This window comes from Tupaia chinensis, unplaced genomic scaffold, assembly GCF_000334495.1.
Source record: "Tupaia chinensis unplaced genomic scaffold, TupChi_1.0 Scaffold000251_1, whole genome shotgun sequence".
Classification (NCBI taxonomy): Eukaryota; Metazoa; Chordata; class Mammalia; order Scandentia; family Tupaiidae; genus Tupaia; species Tupaia belangeri.
This window is the reverse complement of record NW_006159731.1, coordinates 5,214,198-5,231,024: the sequence shown is the minus strand read 5'-3', so window position 1 is coordinate 5,231,024 and position 16,827 is coordinate 5,214,198. Positions and strand designations below refer to the sequence as shown.

Here is a 16,827-nt window from a genome sequence, read left to right as displayed (position 1 = left end):
TGTGTGCCCAAGATCCCGAGAGGAGAATGGAGGAGAAGGGATTGCGGCATGGCCATCCCCCTCTGAGGGGGGATTTCTCACTTTCTTTCTTTCTGTCTCTCTCTAGTAAATGCACATGCCCTGGGGCAAAAACATTAAATAAATAAATAAGATAAAATTAAGCTTCTGATCCTATGATACTAAAGATCTGAAGTGATTACAGCACCGAATGTGTAATGAGAAATGACTCTGGGTCATACAGACTTGAGTTTGTTTTCTGACTCTGCACCTGGCTGTGGCCCTATGTGAATTACTTTACCCCTCAAAGCCTCAATTTGGTTATCTCTAAAATGGAAGTAATTAGACTGTATATATTATTGGGGTTGTTACAAAGATTAAATAATGACTGTAAAGTGCTCAGTATTTTGCTAACAGATACTTAAAAGACGTCTATTACTTTATTGTTATATAATGTTATATGATAAGTAGTCCTTTGATTGGTGTTATAGTAGGCTGAATAATTACCCCACAGACATGCCCACGTCCTAATCCCTAGACCCGTGAATATATTACCTTCAATGGCAAAGGGGACTCTGCTGATGTGATTAAGATAAGGATCTTGAAATACAAAGATTATCCTGAGGTATCTGGCTGGGTCTGATGTAATCAAGCTTCCTTCACATAAGAGAACCCCTCCTGAATGTAGTCAAAGGAGACAGAACTATGGATGATGGCCAGAAGGTGCAATGTTACTGGCTTTAAAGACAGAGGAGGATCAGGAGCCAAGGAATGTAGGTCATCTCTAGAAACTACAAAAGGCAAAGAATGGATTCTCCCTTGTAGCCTACAGAAAGGGACAGCCCTGCCAACGTCATGATTTTCAGCTTAGAAGACCCATGACAAACTTCTAACTAACAAAATTGCAAGATAATAAATTTGCAATCTGTTAAACCACCACATTTGTGGTGCTTTGTTATAGCAGCAGTAGAAAAGTAAATATATTATGTTATATATAATTATAATAGCTTCATTAACACTATCACTAATCAGCACTGAGTATTTACAAAATACGTACATTGTATGAAGTCCACAAAGATGTGTGTGACATTGTCTCTACTCTTAGGTAGTTCATACAGTTTAATTAATAATACTATAGTATTTTTAGTCTTCTGAGTTATTCTTATGTGATGGCATTTCTTAAAAATAAACAAACTTTTGGGGTCAGCAGGTAGCGCCATGGTTAGGGGCACTGGACTTCCACACGGCCCACCATGGTTCGAATCCTAGACCTGGTAGCTTGCTTTCTCACTGTCTCTCTCTCTTGCTATCTCTCTCTCTCTCTCTCGCTCTGTGTCCCTCTCTGATCAAATTAAGATAAGTGAATAAATAAAGTAAAAATAAATAAATAAATGTTTAAGAATATAAATCTGTTACTATCTAAGAGTTGGGGTTAATGTTTGTTTAAAGCAAGCTTAGGGAATTCAAGACTTAAAGATAGCACTGTAAGAGACCAAAATTAAAAGAACCTTAATTCCTGACCACAGTATTTATAAAATATGACTCATTTCTGCCCAGCAAAGGAAATTTTGACATGTTGTCTACAGTGTGTTGAGATGGATTTTTTTTTCTTTTCTGTTTCAGAAATCACTTCATTAACTTAGTCACAAATTAGGGTGTAAGACGGTTGCCAATAAAAAGTCTAATATATGTAAGATTCCATTCAAAATAGAAAAAAGCACCTAGGAAAGAAGGGGGGTTAATATAATCGGCTTTCTCCCAGATATTACTGTAAATCTGAAATGAATTTCTTTTTTTTTTTTTTTTTTGGAGAGGTTTTAGCCTTAGGGTGTGTGTACTCACAGAAGAGAGAGACAGAGGCAGTGAGAAGGAAAGTGAGAAATCTCACCCCCACCCCTGGGGGTGGACGGGGATAGCCACACCACAATCCCTTTTCTTCCAGTCTCTTCCTGAGATCTTGGGCACATATACACACAAGAGCCTGGTGTGAGTTTTAAGCCACCATGCCTTGAACCACAGTTGGCTATGTGGGAGTCCAGCGGCATAACCACTACACCATCTGCTACCCCTGAAATAAGGCTTTTAAAATATTTCCTAGTGTGGTTCACATATTAAGAAAACATCTACTGCACTATCCTGAAATCAATGTGGATTGCAAATTATAAAGCTATGAAAAATCTTATGGAGGAAGAAAAGTAAAAGGTAGATACTCTCTAAAGTCTTCTGTTCATACACCAATTGACAATGAGCGGGAAGAAGTAGGAACCAAAGCTGTTGAATGTCTTTCTCAGGATACAGTCGCCACCCGTCTCTCTGTAACTCAGTAAATGCCTACGCCAGTATGTGGTTAGCAGGTGGGTTTGACAGTGAGAAGAACTAAAATGGTGTGTCCTGCCTCCTCCTCCCTTGGTTTGAGGATTTTTAATCATGCCAGACAGATTCCAACAGGAAAGGAAAACATACAGGCAAAGGCATGGAACACAAATCATGCCGCTTTCCAGTTCCCTCGCCAGACTCTTGCACTTTTTCCAAGTGAATAGTGAGAACAGACAGGTTTTATTCTTCATACATGCATGCAAAAAACTGTGCCTTCCATTTTTCCTCTCTCTTCCACCTATGCTTTTCTTTTCCAGGGGACAATATTGAGCTTAAATATCTATAATTACTTTCCTTTCATTGAAATTAGGCTTTTCTTGGCTCTCTTTTCCTTTTCTTCTTTGTTGTCTTTAGACACCTGAGTCTTGGTGAGTTACTGTCTCTGAGAATTTCAGCTAGTGCTTTTAGTGATTGACTGCAAATGATCAAAGCAACAAACTAAATAATTAAATAAACCTGAGCCTCAAATGAAGCTTACAGTTCATTTTTAAAAGGCCATTTTATTAATTTGCATATATAGCTCTGAAAATCACAAAAATGAATAATTATCAACTAGTACTAATAATTTATTTCACACCACTTCCTTCTTTAGAGTTCTTAGTAGAGTGGCATGAAATAAAACAGCCCGTGTTTTTACCTTCTTCTTTTCTATTTCATGTACGTATAAAGACAACCCTAAAGTTTTTATTGTTAAAGCTATATTGTGGTCAGTAATATAAAAACACAACATGTAACAGGTTTAAAACGACTCTTTTCCAGTCTATTCCATGTAATAATTTTTAAAACCTAAAAACATGAAGAAATGAGAATGTGAGGGAAATGCTCATAAAGGACGGTATGTCTGAGAAATTGTATTCCTTTAGCACTTGTCAGAATAAACGTATTTTTGTCCAGAAACCTCTGTATCTTTTTGAAGTTTTGGAAGAAAATGGCACTCTTACCTTATAGTAAAATGTTTGGTAAGTTGGTAGTAATCATCTTACTCTCAGTAAGAAATGCTGTTGAGTTGTATTTTGAAAAATAATCTGCCTTCTGCTCCACTGAGGAACAGCTATAGTCATTAGAATATTTTTCTTTTTGTACAGTTAAGTCTGCATGCGATAATTTTTGTCATTTATTTACCTGTTTTTTGAGACACAACAAATCAATCTAGTAATTATAATAATCAACTGCCTTAATGATACAATTCAGAGCCTTATAGTCTATGGCAATCTAGTCACTTGTCCCAGAAAAAAAAAAAAAAAACACAAAGTCACACAAATTAAGATGTTCAGATCTCTGTGTTCACTTTAAGAGCATTCATGAAATTGCCCAGGACATTGAGAGAGTGTGAATATCCAAAAAGTCACCAAGTGTTTGAAAGATGCAGTTTATTATAGAAGCAATGTGTGCCACCCCGCATTTGCAATGGTGGAGTTGGTAGGTGTGCCCAAGCCAAACAGTAGGGCTTGGACAGAGGGTCTATGGCTCAAAATAAATGCTGAAATTTTGCTGCACATGCTTAAAAATGCACAGAACAGTACTGAGTTTAAAGATCTATATGTAGAGTCTTTGTCACTTAACATGTACAGGAGACCAAAGCACCCAAGATGCGCTGACTATACTTAAGAACTCATGGTAGGGACCAGCAGGTGACATGGTGGTTAAGGCATGGGATTCCCACATGGCTGACCCTGGTTTGAGTCCCGGACCTGGCAGCATGCTTTCTCACTTTCCTTCTCTCCCCCTACCTCTCTCTATTCTGTGCCATACAATAGATTAAGGTTAATACAAAATAACAGCAGTAATAAAGTTAAATAATTGTTAAAAAAAAAAAAAAAAGAAAGAAAGAAAAGAAAAAAGAAGCGCTCATGGTAGAATTAACCCATACAGGAATTCCTCCTGCCACTTTCAAATGATCCTTACTGAAAGAGAATGAATTGCTCCCAAATAAGAAGAGGAGGTTTCGTAGAAGAAAAAGATATCCCAGAATAAACCAAAGAAACAAAAACAAATGGCCCAGGAATTAATTCAAAATAAAATACATGCAAATTACAAAAAAAAAAAAAAAAGAGTAGAAAAATAAAAAAAGAATTCAAAATCTTAAAGACCAGTTAAAAAGAGCAAGGATCAGAAATAAAAAGTTCTTCAAGCTTGCTATTAACCAAACAAATCCAAATTAGAATCATAGCAAGGAGAACCAGCAGGTGGCACAGTAGTTAAGGCACTAGTAGTAGTTCAAGTCCCAGACCTGGAAGTTTGAGACTCACTCAGGGTGTTTGTGTATGCATGCTGAGAATACAAAGAAGAGATTGGAAGAGAAGGAATAGCGGTATGCCCATTCCCATGGTGGGAGGTGGTGCTGATTTTTTGTTTTCTCTCTCTTTGTTTCTGTCTTGTGCACATGCCCTATAGCAAAAATCTCTCTTTAAAAAAAAAATTAAGGAAAAGGAACTGTTTAAATAGTTGATGTTTAACACCTATTAAAATGTGGGGGTGGTGAGAGAAACTCAAGAATGCATGAAACAGGGCAAATAGGTTATGGAACTGGATACCACAACAGAGTAGGAAAAAAGGGATGTTGTCACATATATAGAGATAGGTATGTATATGTCCAAAAATACATCTGTATCTATGTGTATACCCAAGTGAAATATGATTTATTACAAAGTGGCGAACTGGGGTTGTGAAGAGTTTTTTGTACAGTTTTCTGTCTTCATTATTATATTATTTGTTATCTTTAAACAATGAAAACAAAGGAGAGTAGAGGAAAAATACCTTTTCTGGACAAAGCAATTGTGATAGACAATCAGTACATCCAAAGCTTCTACCAGAACAAATTCTTATGTGCATTTTAAGAAATATTTCTAGAAAAAGAGTTCATATAAAAATGGTTCTCCCAACCATTTGAAGTGATTTTTAATTTATGACATGCGGACTTTAAGGGGCCAGCTAGTGTATCTGCAATCCCTCTTTTGTTAGGCTACACGGTGAACTCTGCCACTGTTTCTGGAGACGTGCTTTACATTGCTGGACAGCCGCGATACAATCACACAGGCCAGGTCATCGTCTATAGGATGGAAGACGGGGACATCCAGATTCTCCAGGCACTCAGTGGAGAACAGGTAAACTCAAAAAACATCGCTTTAAATGAATCCGTTCATACTTTAATGTAAGTCAACTGTCTATCTTAAACTTTTTTTAAAAAAGTAATACCCACATATTCAGTATTAGCTGTGAATGGGCCTCATGTTAGGTTCTTTGGAGCAATATGAAGTGTGTGCATCTTTGACTTCATGAATGTTTGAGTGGGATGAGGTGAAGGTAAGATGTGGATAATAGATGAAGACAGATGTCCAAATATATACAACATATGCAATACAATAGAACATTAGAAGCATGAAAGTATCAGGGGCACAGATAGTACATTCCGAAGATGGAAAGATTGTTTAAGGCTGGAATTAGTGCAGAAATAGTCTTAGTAAGAGACGAAATTTGGACTGAGTCTAGATAAAAAGATAGAATGTAGAAAGAGTAGTGACAGAGTTAAAAGACAATGTGGATCCAAATGTGGAAAGTTTTGCATGGTAAACAAGAACTTGGAATGTATCCTGGAGGTAATACTAAGTTGTTTATAACATGTAAACTCAGAAAATTCTCACTAGGTAATATGGAATATGAAAATTAGTTTAGGAAATTTTGCATGCAATATGTAAACAATATATACAAATATTTTAAAAACTGACATAAATATTATGCTTTTTTTTCATTTTTTTTAAATTGTAAAAACTTGGATAACTTTCTTTTTCATAGCTTTCTTTATTTCATGAATATTCTACAATGAGAATTTATTAACTTTCGTAGTCTTCACGGTGGGGAGTGGGGGGCTTCTTAGTCTTCACTAAGACTTGGCCAACCGCTAGCCGAGAAGGGCAGAACTGCATCAGACTCACCCTCTGGGAGGCTTTGCTGTGGCCCAATACAACAATCTAGCCCAAGTGCAGGGAGATCAACATCAGGCAGGACCAGAAACTGCTCTGACTTTGAAGTCCAACAAACTCCAAGAGTCAGAATCTTTATGACAGCGTCATGCATAGACATAGCTTCCAGGATCTCTGCATGGGACGTGTCAGTTGCAAGTCACTGTGACCTTCAAAAGCCTGTAGAAAAGTGCATTCATAAGTCCAAACCTACCATTATCAGGCTGTCTAACAGTGTCTTATAATGTCTACCTAAAGCTTTAAGAATGAAATTTGCAATACATGGTAGTGAAAATGTTTGGGAAAGATTCGTAAGCTAAGCTAAGAGAAGGGAAAGAAAACTGCAGGTGTGAACTCTAGAGCAGGCCAAAATGTAGGGGATAGTATGAGGAAAGGAGCCAGCATACATGGGAAAAAAATGGCTTCTCTGTGATGCAGGGGCAGATTCAGGAGAACAAGAGTAAATCATAGTAGCCAGTGCAAGAAGTTTCAATAAGAGAATTATTAGGAACATCAAATATTAAATACAGATCAGTAGTTGAAAAAGTTAAACATTTACATAATGGCATGTAAGTTTCCTGCTTTTCCCTAACACAGATCCCTAGCTCAAAGAGCTACACAAGGGACCTTGTAGAAAAATGGAATTAAAATATAAGTTTATTTTGTTGCAAAAATATTGAAATTGATGAATAGTTTTCTCATAATACGCATCTTCCAGGAACTTTTGGAAGACCCCTCATATATTACTACAGGGAATGGTCCCCTTGCAGTCATTTTATATTTTTCATTTGTCTTCCAGAGCTGCTGGAATAAGACTTAATCATTTTGTTTTGTAAACAATCTTCTAAGACTATAAGGTAAAATATACCACACCAGAATCCTAGGACCATTCAGCTCTTTTTCATGAATTTATCTCATATTTTGATATTACTATACTTAAGACATATGAAATCATCCCAAAATGACTTCTATTCTTCATCTCATTTTATTTCCCTGAAAAAAAAAATATTGCTATAGTATTACTCATCTGTTTGTAGAGGAGAAAGAGGTGAGGAGGGAATCTGAAGGAAATCACTTCTGTTACTCTCAAACTGTGAATTCTGTAACAGCTGCCCATCCTGGTGGATGGAAGAAACTATTCTTTGGAGTCATGCAAGAGCCATGAAGGAACTCTCAGGTAGCTTCTGCTTCTATAGTTAATTTCCTTTGCCAGAGGCATCTCAAATACTCTTCCAGATTGGCAGACATTAAGAGAAATGCAGATCCTAGATTCCTTGAGAATTTCCGGTGTTCATTAGCTTTTTTGTTTTGTTTTGTTCCCTAGATTGGCTCCTATTTTGGCAGTGTTTTAACAACGGTTGACATTGATAAAGATTCCAATACTGACATTCTTCTAGTCGGGGCTCCCATGTACATGGGAACAGAGAAGGAAGAGCAGGGGAAAGTGTATGTGTACACGCTGAATCAGGTAATGGCATCCGAGTGTGGTGGAGACCCAGGGAAATCTCTTCCCCTTTTTTTCAACTTTGAATAATTGTGGCTAACTTATTGAAATGCTTGAATAAATTCTTATTTTTCACTCACTTTGGAAAAATGAGCAAAGAATCTTTCTGGACCTATCTATCCCACCAACCTCTTAGTTTTGAAATGAACATTTAAAATCCTAATAGCTTGGGACCAGCAGCTGGTGTAATGGTTATGTTGCGGGACTCCCACGTAGTTGACTGCAATTTGAGTCCCAGACCCGGTAGCTTGAAACCCAAAATCCCGAAAGGAGGATGGAGGAGAAGCGATTGTGGCATGATGGTATCCCTGGAGAGTGATTTCTCGCTTTCTGTCTCTGTTTCTCTGTCTCTCTGGCGAGCACACGCACCCTATGGCAACAATCTCTCCAAACAAACAAAAAAAAATCCTAATAGCTCTTGAATATTTTTCAATTTTTAGATATTTTCTGCTTGGTAGTGTGAGTTCTTTTTTAACAGTATGTGAGATAAAGCATGTGAGTATAAGTCTTTCTAAAGTAAATAAACCTACAAAGTAACCATTCCCGAGCTTTGGCCTGGAAGTGACTAACATTAGCAGTTACATTGAGTAGGATGGTAGAAGGAAGAAGTGAGTTTCAAGGCAAAAACACCAGATACTTCCAGGAAACCACTCTGTCTTTGGAATACTTCACTGGGCAGGAGTGAGAGTCTGTTTTCCATTCCTGACTTTAGGTATCATTTGTTGGATGGAATTTTGAATTTTTTAATTTGAAGAATTTTCCAGCAGACAGTGTTTATATATTTATTTTTTTCCTTAATTCTTAGATTCACTCCTATATGAATTATTTTTTAAAATGCCAATGAATTTTCTTTCTGTCGTCTTTTTGTAATAGCCAGAAAGGAGTACTTGCCAGAGGGAATGGGTAAAGGCACCCTCCAGTGGAACATGATTATGCCATAATTCCTCCTCCTTCCATTTTCCATCCTTTCAGGATTTGGGGCACACATGCTTATGTGCCCAGCATGTTTTTTGAACCACCTGGGCCAGAATTTGAACCGCAGTAGGCCACATGGGATTCACCTCTCTTAACTACTACGCCATGGGGTCAGTCTCCATATTAACTAAGTCATAAAATGTATGTCTTTCTTTGGCATCCTCTGTCAACTTTTTGGTACTATGCTGCTTTTCCCTTTGACTTTTTTTTTTTCCAAAAAAGGATATTCTTTTCTACCTTTGAAAGGTTCTGTCTCGAGTTCCTGTCTACCCCCACCCTTAAGAACCTTAGAGAAAGTTTGCTTTTTGAACCATCAGTTTCTTTTTTCTTTGTCCTGCAAGAGTGAATATATAAGAGATTTCTCAAATGCACAATATTTGGTGAAGAACAGCTAGTGGCACAAATTAAGGCTTTAAACATTCGGTTCTTTGGCTTTAAAAAGATGTTATGAACTACATGCTCACTCAGTTGCATTATAAATAGACCCCATTACAATCCTCAGTATAAATTCTTTATGATGCTTCCATAGTCTGTCCTTGGAAATCCCTAACTTTACTCTGATCTAGGGACAATTTTCAAAAAATTTTGCATACTTTAGCATTTATATAAACCTTTTGTTAATTGCCAGAGTGTGCATGTATGTGGTTGTAGAGAGAGAAGGGAGGCACAGAGGGAGGAAGGATGCATGTCCCAGTGGGGTGTGGTCATGCCACCATCCCTTCTCCATTTTTCCATCTTACTGGGATTTGGGGCATGCACACACCTGTGCATGGCATGTTTTTCGAACTGTCAGAATTAGGATTCGAACTACTGTTGGCCATATAGGATCTGGTTCTCTTAACCACCGGGCTATAGGACTGGCCCACAAGTGGTTTTAAATAGCACTGACTTCGTATGTGCTTGAAAAAGCCTGCTCTTCTGTAGTAATGCTAGAGATCCGTAAGAATCCTGCTCATGTTTTTTCCAGACACGGTTTCAGTATCAAATGAGCCTGGAGCCTATCAAGCAGACTTGCTGCTCATCTCTGAAGCACAATTCATGCACAAAAGAGAACAAAAATGAGCCGTGTGGGGCTCGCTTTGGAACAGCCATCGCTGCTGTGAAGGACCTCAATCTCGATGGGTTTAATGACGTTGTGATAGGAGCGCCACTGGAGGACGATCACGGAGGAGCCGTGTATATTTATCATGGAAGTGGCAAGACGCTAAGGAAGGACTATGCACAAGTAAGGAGTTAAACTTACAGATTCTTGCCCTTCAGGGATAGGTGGGTTCCATGCCATGCGTTTCCTGTCTGGGACTTCCTTGCCTGCCTCACTCTATTGGGAAACTGGACTGAATTCTCTTCCCAGGGTTCTTCATAGAAGAATTGCTTTGTGTTTTCTACTTTCATCTACTTTCTTTCTGTTGTTTTCCATGTCTCTAGGAACTGATCTTTTGAAATGGTAAAAAAGTAAAACCATGCACACAAAAGAATACTTTGTAGCAGTGCTATTTAACATCTGCAGGATGTCCCAAACTAATCAGAAGATACCCCTTTCTAAAGAAGGCAGCAATAATTACATTATGTAGCCAATAAAGGAGTTGGGATTTTTGTTTTTATATTCAATGTCCATGTTGTTATAATAAAATTGCCTTGAATTTATCAATTAAATTGGTATATTTTCACCAAATGAATTGGGCTTTCTAAAGGTTTATAATTTTCTCACAAGCAATACTTCTTGGAAAAGAATTTTGAATAATTTAGCATAACCTACAGGGCATTATTGTTATTTCTGTTTTAAATTTATCGTCAGTTTACAGCTCTAATCCATAAATGTAATTTTTTCTACATGACAAAAGCCATCAATTTACAGAAGTGCTTAGTACACTACAAATATAGGCAAGTTTAAAGGAATTCTAATGGAATTACTGTTTTTAAGTGGTTATAGTTGGTTAAGCATTAACACTTACTTATAAATAAAATAGAATTTGCTATTTTCTAGCTTATATAACATGAAATCAGAACATGAATTATTTCTTTTAAGTTTGAGTGTTCTTTTTGGTTCAACAAAATTCTCAAAATTCATTAATGTATTGCAAAGTTGTGCTTAGATTCCATAAAGTCATGGCATCAATAGTGAACAGCATTAAAGGCTTCTTTTAGTTACAATTCTTTTCTTTGTCCAATAAATGATTTGTTTGTTAGTAATCTTCGTGGTATTTTTTTAGTTAACTAGAAACAGGCACTATTACCACTGGGGCGTGATGAAATCAGCAAATGTAATAAGAGGTTTCTTGTGTTCTGCCCTTTATTTCTTCAGTATTAATCATTCAGATTTAATGAAGTAGCATTTGAAGTAGAAAAATAAGAATTTTTAATCATTAGCAAATTGAATAGATTTCATATACAATTTATTTTAGAAAGTGGCAGTAAATCAAGATGCAGCTTTAAACAACAACAAAAGAAAATATTAGGGTTGGATTTGTTTAATTGTTGGCAAAATGCTTTCTCAAGGAATAGATGAGGATACACTTACTCGTTTCCATGGGAACCAGAGGTGCCCCTGTGCATAGAACGATTCAGAATCAGACTGAATTGACCCCTTCAGAATCAAGGAGGCAGATATCTCCTGCTTTGTTTGCTGAAAAAATAAGGAAATACTTCCCAGTGAAACACATGTTTACGCATGAAAAATGCTTCCGTTTGGCTTGGCTTTCTTGGCTGTTAATTTATGTTATTTAAGTGGAAATCAGGAAGATGAAAAAATCCCAAGAGTAGGGAGGATTCATCAGTTTATTCTCATTGCCATTAGATTCTATTAAAATATTAATATAGTACCAGCTTGAACCAAAGCTAAGTCAAGAAGTAAAGTTATCAAACATATTATGAATGGTAATGTACACAGATCAGTCTTCAAGAACTCTGTATCCATTAGTGTCTCCCCAAATGTGGATACGTTGAGAGAACTGAGCCCAGTGCATCCTCCCTTTAAGGACAACGTTTTTCTTCTTTTTTTTTAGAGAGAGTTTTGCTATAGGACATGTACACTCGCCAGAGAGACAGAGAGAGACAGGCAGAAAGTGAGAAATCACCCCTCAGAGGGGATGGCCATGCTGCAATCCCTTCCCCTCCATTCTCCTCTCAGGATCTTGGGCACACGCACATGCCCAGAATGAATTTTAAGCCACCAGGTTTGGGACTTGAAGCATGGTCAGCTACATGGGAGTTCAGCAATGTAACCATTATGCCATCTGCTGGTCCCCAGGACAACTTTTGACAGACAGTAAAGAAGATTGCACATTGGAAAATGTATTTGATGACATGTGTTGTTTATACCAAACTAGAAAGCTCAATGAACCCCATGTTGACCCCTAGGTCAGTCTTCCTCTCCCCAGCTGGCTTGTATGGTATGTGTTCAAGGTTTCTAGTACCTCTCAAGACCTCACGTAATGGAACTGAACAGGAACTAGAAAGCAGAGCCAGTTGCTCATAATGTTTCTCTTGAGGATTAGACAGGATGACGTTAGATAATCCCGTCCTCCTCCCAGTGTCATAATCCTGAAATGATTTTGTCTGTACTATAAAAAGAACAATATCCTTTGGGAACATCTGAGTGTTGTCTCTTGCCGCCACACGAGGGTCTTCTTGAGCAGGCTCCTAAAAGATCTTTCATTCTAATTTTTTGTTAACCAATGTAAGCTCTCAGATGTGTTTGAAACTGTTTTGAAAAGACTCTTCTGACAAAGCTCCCTGTTGGGATTTTCACAGCGTATTCCATCAGGTGGGGACGGTGAGACACTGAAGTTTTTTGGCCAATCTATTCATGGAGAAATGGATTTAAATGGAGATGGTCTGACTGATGTGACTATCGGGGGCCTTGGTGGTGCTGCCCTCTTCTGGTATGTAGTGTAATAACAGCCAATTAATCAGAGCTAATATTTCACAGCTGGTTCCAAGAGCTCAGTGTGTGATTGGGGCTCATAGCATACCAAATATCTATTTCCTTTTATGCCTTATTAAAATACAAGCTTTTAAGTCAACAAAAAGAGTCAATAAATCTTGAGAACACAGAAACATGTTAAAGGAATAAATAGAACAAACTCACAATTTAGGTATCAATTATGTGTTTAACAATAGAATAGATATTCTTTGAAAGAAAGATAGGGAAACAGAGGAAGATAGCAACCCCTCAATGGAGCATGGTCATGCTGCAATCTCTTCTCCTCCTTTTCTCATCCTGCTGGGATTTGGGCACTGACTCACACATGCCCAACATGTTTTTTAGGTCACCAAGGCCAGGACTTGAACTGCAGCCAGCCATGTGGGATCTGGCTCCCTTAACCACTAAGGCATGGGTCCTGCCCCAAAACAAGCCCTAACTTTTTTTTTTTGGGGGGGAGGTTTTTGCCACAGGGCACATGCACTCGCCAGACAGACAGAGACAGAGAGTCAGAAAGCGAGAAATCACCCCCCAGGGGGGATGGCCACACCGCAATCCCTTCTCCTCTGTTCTCCTCTTGGGATCTTGGACACGCATGCACACGTGCCCAGCATGAATTTTAAGCCACCGGGTCCAGGGCTCGAACCGCAGTCGACTACATGGGAGCCCAGAGACATAGCCATTATGCTAACTGCTGGTCCCAAGCCCTAACTTTTGATTTGCTTACTAATATATAGGAATTGACTCTTCATACACTTACCTAAAACATAGAAATTGTGTAATACTGTTTGTGTTAAAATTATTGATCAAGCATAAATGCATGTCCTTTTAATTTGGCCTTTAAAATGCCTGTATCCTCAAATTGACCACTCTTTTCAGTTATCTGTAAAAGTCAAGTCACTAGTCAGATATGTACATTAAGAAAGGTTTAATTATTGAGACCAGCAGTTGGTGTGATGGCTATGTCACTGGACTCCCATGTAGTTGACCATGGTTCAAGTCCTGGATCCAGTGGCTTAAACTCACCCCGGGCATGGGTGCATGTGTGCCCAAGATCCTGAGAGGAGAATAGAGGAGGAGAGGGGATTGTGGTGTGGCCATTTACCCTGGGGGGTGATTTCTCACCTTCTGTCTCTCTGTCTCTCTCTGTCCTTCTGGAGAGCACACACACTCTGTAGCAAAAACCTCTCCCATCCCCCCCAAAGGTTTATTTATTAATTAATTTATTAAGAAAATATTTTTAACTTAATAACATTAATAATAACTTTAACCTGCTAAGAAATACAATTTTAAGAAGGATTCCATTTTTAAAATTACTAAAATATTCAAGAATTAATTTATTGAGAAATTGGGAGGATAATTTGGAAAATATTACAAACTTCAGTAAAAATATAATAGAAGGATTTGATACATAAATTGTATATTTATACATGTACTTAATGGAAAATGCACATGATGATTCTTTCAAATTAATGTATTGATTTAATGTAAATCAGATGGAAACAAACCTCAGGGATCTGTTCCCCAGCATTCATCTAGAACAGATAAAATATGACAGAGAGTTGAAGCCAGAGGTGAAAACAGATGACTTCATGATAATTTAAGGAGGTCATTGTACAGTAGGGCCAGTCCCATAGCCTCATTGTTAAGGGAGCCAGAGCCCACATGGTTAAACACAGTTCAAATCCCAGCCCCAGTGACTTGAAAATCACACCAGGCACATGTATGTGCATGCTCGAAATCTGGGCTGGATAGAGAGGTGAAGAAGGGGTTGCACCGTGGCTATTCCCCACTAGAGGGCGCTGCCTACCTCTCTTTCCGTCACTGTGTCCCTGGCGAGTGCATGCACCCTCTGTTGCACAGTTAAGTTACCATTCTGTTGACTGTAGAGTGGAAGGAAAATAAAGCTGAAATGTGATACCCAAGGAAGGGGAAGGTAGAGAAGCAGAGTAACTTTGATTTGGGGGAGAGCACATCCAAAACCAAGATTCAAAACCAGAAGTCAGCAGTGTTCTACTTTTGTTAGAACTGTTAATCCTGAATTAATGTATTATGATACTCTTGGTTCACACATCTTTATTGGATTCACCCTTTTATATATAAAAAAAAAGATGTGCTTTAAGGGCAATTTCTATTCTCCAATTAAATTTCAAGAGCATCTTATGAAGCTTTGTAAAGTAATTTTGGGCATCTACCACCCTGAAATTAAGGCTTTATTATTGATGGACCAGAATGACAATCAGGTCTTGATCAAAGCCCAGGCCCCACTGCAAGCAGAGCAGCCCAAACCAGGATATTGTGATGTGAAGATGAAGACTTCCATCTAAAGCAGGGACTGAAAGTGGATGCAGATGGCGGGCAGTAAGCAGAGGCAGTCAAAGACATCCCGGAGCAGATGACAAGGGCACTGTCAGGTAGACTGACAGCCATGGCACCTGGAAAGACCTGGTTAGAACAGAAAGCACGCAGAGGGTGGGGAGAGTCAACACAGCCTCAGGCCTGCAGAATTTATTAAAATATTATTACATGAAATTATACATACTCATTTTTTTTTTCTGAAGAGGTTTTTGCCATAGGGCGCGTCTGCTCACCAGAAAGACAGAGAGAGACAGAAAGCGAGAAATCACCCCCCAGGGAGGATGGCCACACCACAATCCCTTCTCCTCTATTCTTCTCTTGGGATCTTGGGCACGCACGCACATGTTCCCAGTGTGAATTTAAGCCACCGGGTCCGGGACTCGAACCGCGGCCAGCTACATGGGAGTCCAGCGACATTACACCAACTGCTGATCCCAAAATTATACATACTTACTCACTGCCAATGAAAGGGTAAACTATCTAAAACTCATTAGGAAGTATTTGTCCATATGTATTTAAATGCCTTAAAATAGTCATACTTTGTAATAAGAAATTTACCTCCTAAAAGATAAAAAGATAAGATCTAGAAACATAATTAAAGATACATGATCTTTGGAGTTATCACAAAGCTGTAGGTAATAACCATTTTTTTAAAAAAGAACTTTAACTCAGGCCAACTGGTGGTACAATGCTCAGCAGTGCTGGGCACACAGAAAATCCCGGGCCCTTCCTGTACAGCCAGGTGCACATGCATGCCTGGAATCCAGGCTGGCTGAGGCGAGGGGTGGATCGCAGCCTCTGTTGGGTGCTGTCTCTCTCTCTGTCTCCTTCTTTCTCTCTTGCTCTTGTTTATGGGAGGAATGAACTTTCTTTCTTATTATTAATTTTGCATTCAATTACTATATATTTGTAAACTCTCCCACAGAAATGGAGGGAGAAAACCAAAATATGTAGGGAACTAGAGCAGCCTACCCGCAAAAAAAAAATTCAATTCAGTGAAAAGATGGAAAAATGGACTGAGGACAACTCTCCGAGGAAGACATATGAACCACAAAGCATATGAAAATGTTCAACATCCTTGATCACAAGGGAAATGCAAATCAAAAGTACAATGAGATACCACCTAACCCCAGTCAGAATGTTGAAGATTAAAAAATCAAATCAAAAGTACAATGAGATACCACCTAACCTAGTCAGAACGGCTAAGATTTAAAAAATAAATAAATAAACTTAAAAAAAAATTAAGCAGGGTCAGCCTGTGTCTAGAAACTAGAGAGCTGGATCTCACATGGCCAAGTAGGTTGACTTAAAAAAGAAAACACCAAGCGCTTTTGCATTCATGTGAAAATTCAGAAAGAAGGGAGACAAGAAGAAGGGATTATGTCCTGATCGTTCCCCAAGGGGGTTCCTTTCTCCTCTCCTCTCTGTATCTCTCTGGTGAGTGCGCACACCCTCCGAATTTTTTTTCTTTACAATTTAAGCTAAATATACAATAAGGGAAGACTGAATACAGAGATTCTGGAATGTGAATATGCTGGTATAGTATAGGGCCATTAAAAACAGTGTTCCCAAAAATATATAAGTGCTAACAAGCTATTCATTATATAGTGGTATTTTTTAAAAAATGTATGCATGTGTATGTGCAATATATGTGCCCATGTATTGTATATATGTAAATATAAATGTGTGTGTGTGTGTGTGTGTGTGTGTGTGTGTGTGTGTATATATATATATAT

General features: G+C 38.3%; 1 protein-coding gene across 3 annotated transcripts in view; it reads left to right on the top strand.

Annotated features, from left to right (window-relative positions):
• The window catches only part of ITGA1 (integrin subunit alpha 1), a 209,285-nt gene that overhangs the window by 128,581 nt on the left and 63,877 nt on the right, over positions 1-16,827 (top strand). For all 3 annotated transcript variants that reach the window (XM_014588003.2, XM_006149026.3, XM_006149027.3), the window contains exons 12-15: positions 5,335-5,477; positions 7,657-7,800; positions 9,779-10,036; positions 12,562-12,692. In XM_014588003.2, the coding sequence (XP_014443489.1) occupies positions 5,335-5,477; positions 7,657-7,800; positions 9,779-10,036; positions 12,562-12,692 (676 nt within the window). The remainder of the gene's footprint in view (positions 1-5,334; positions 5,478-7,656; positions 7,801-9,778; positions 10,037-12,561; positions 12,693-16,827) is intronic.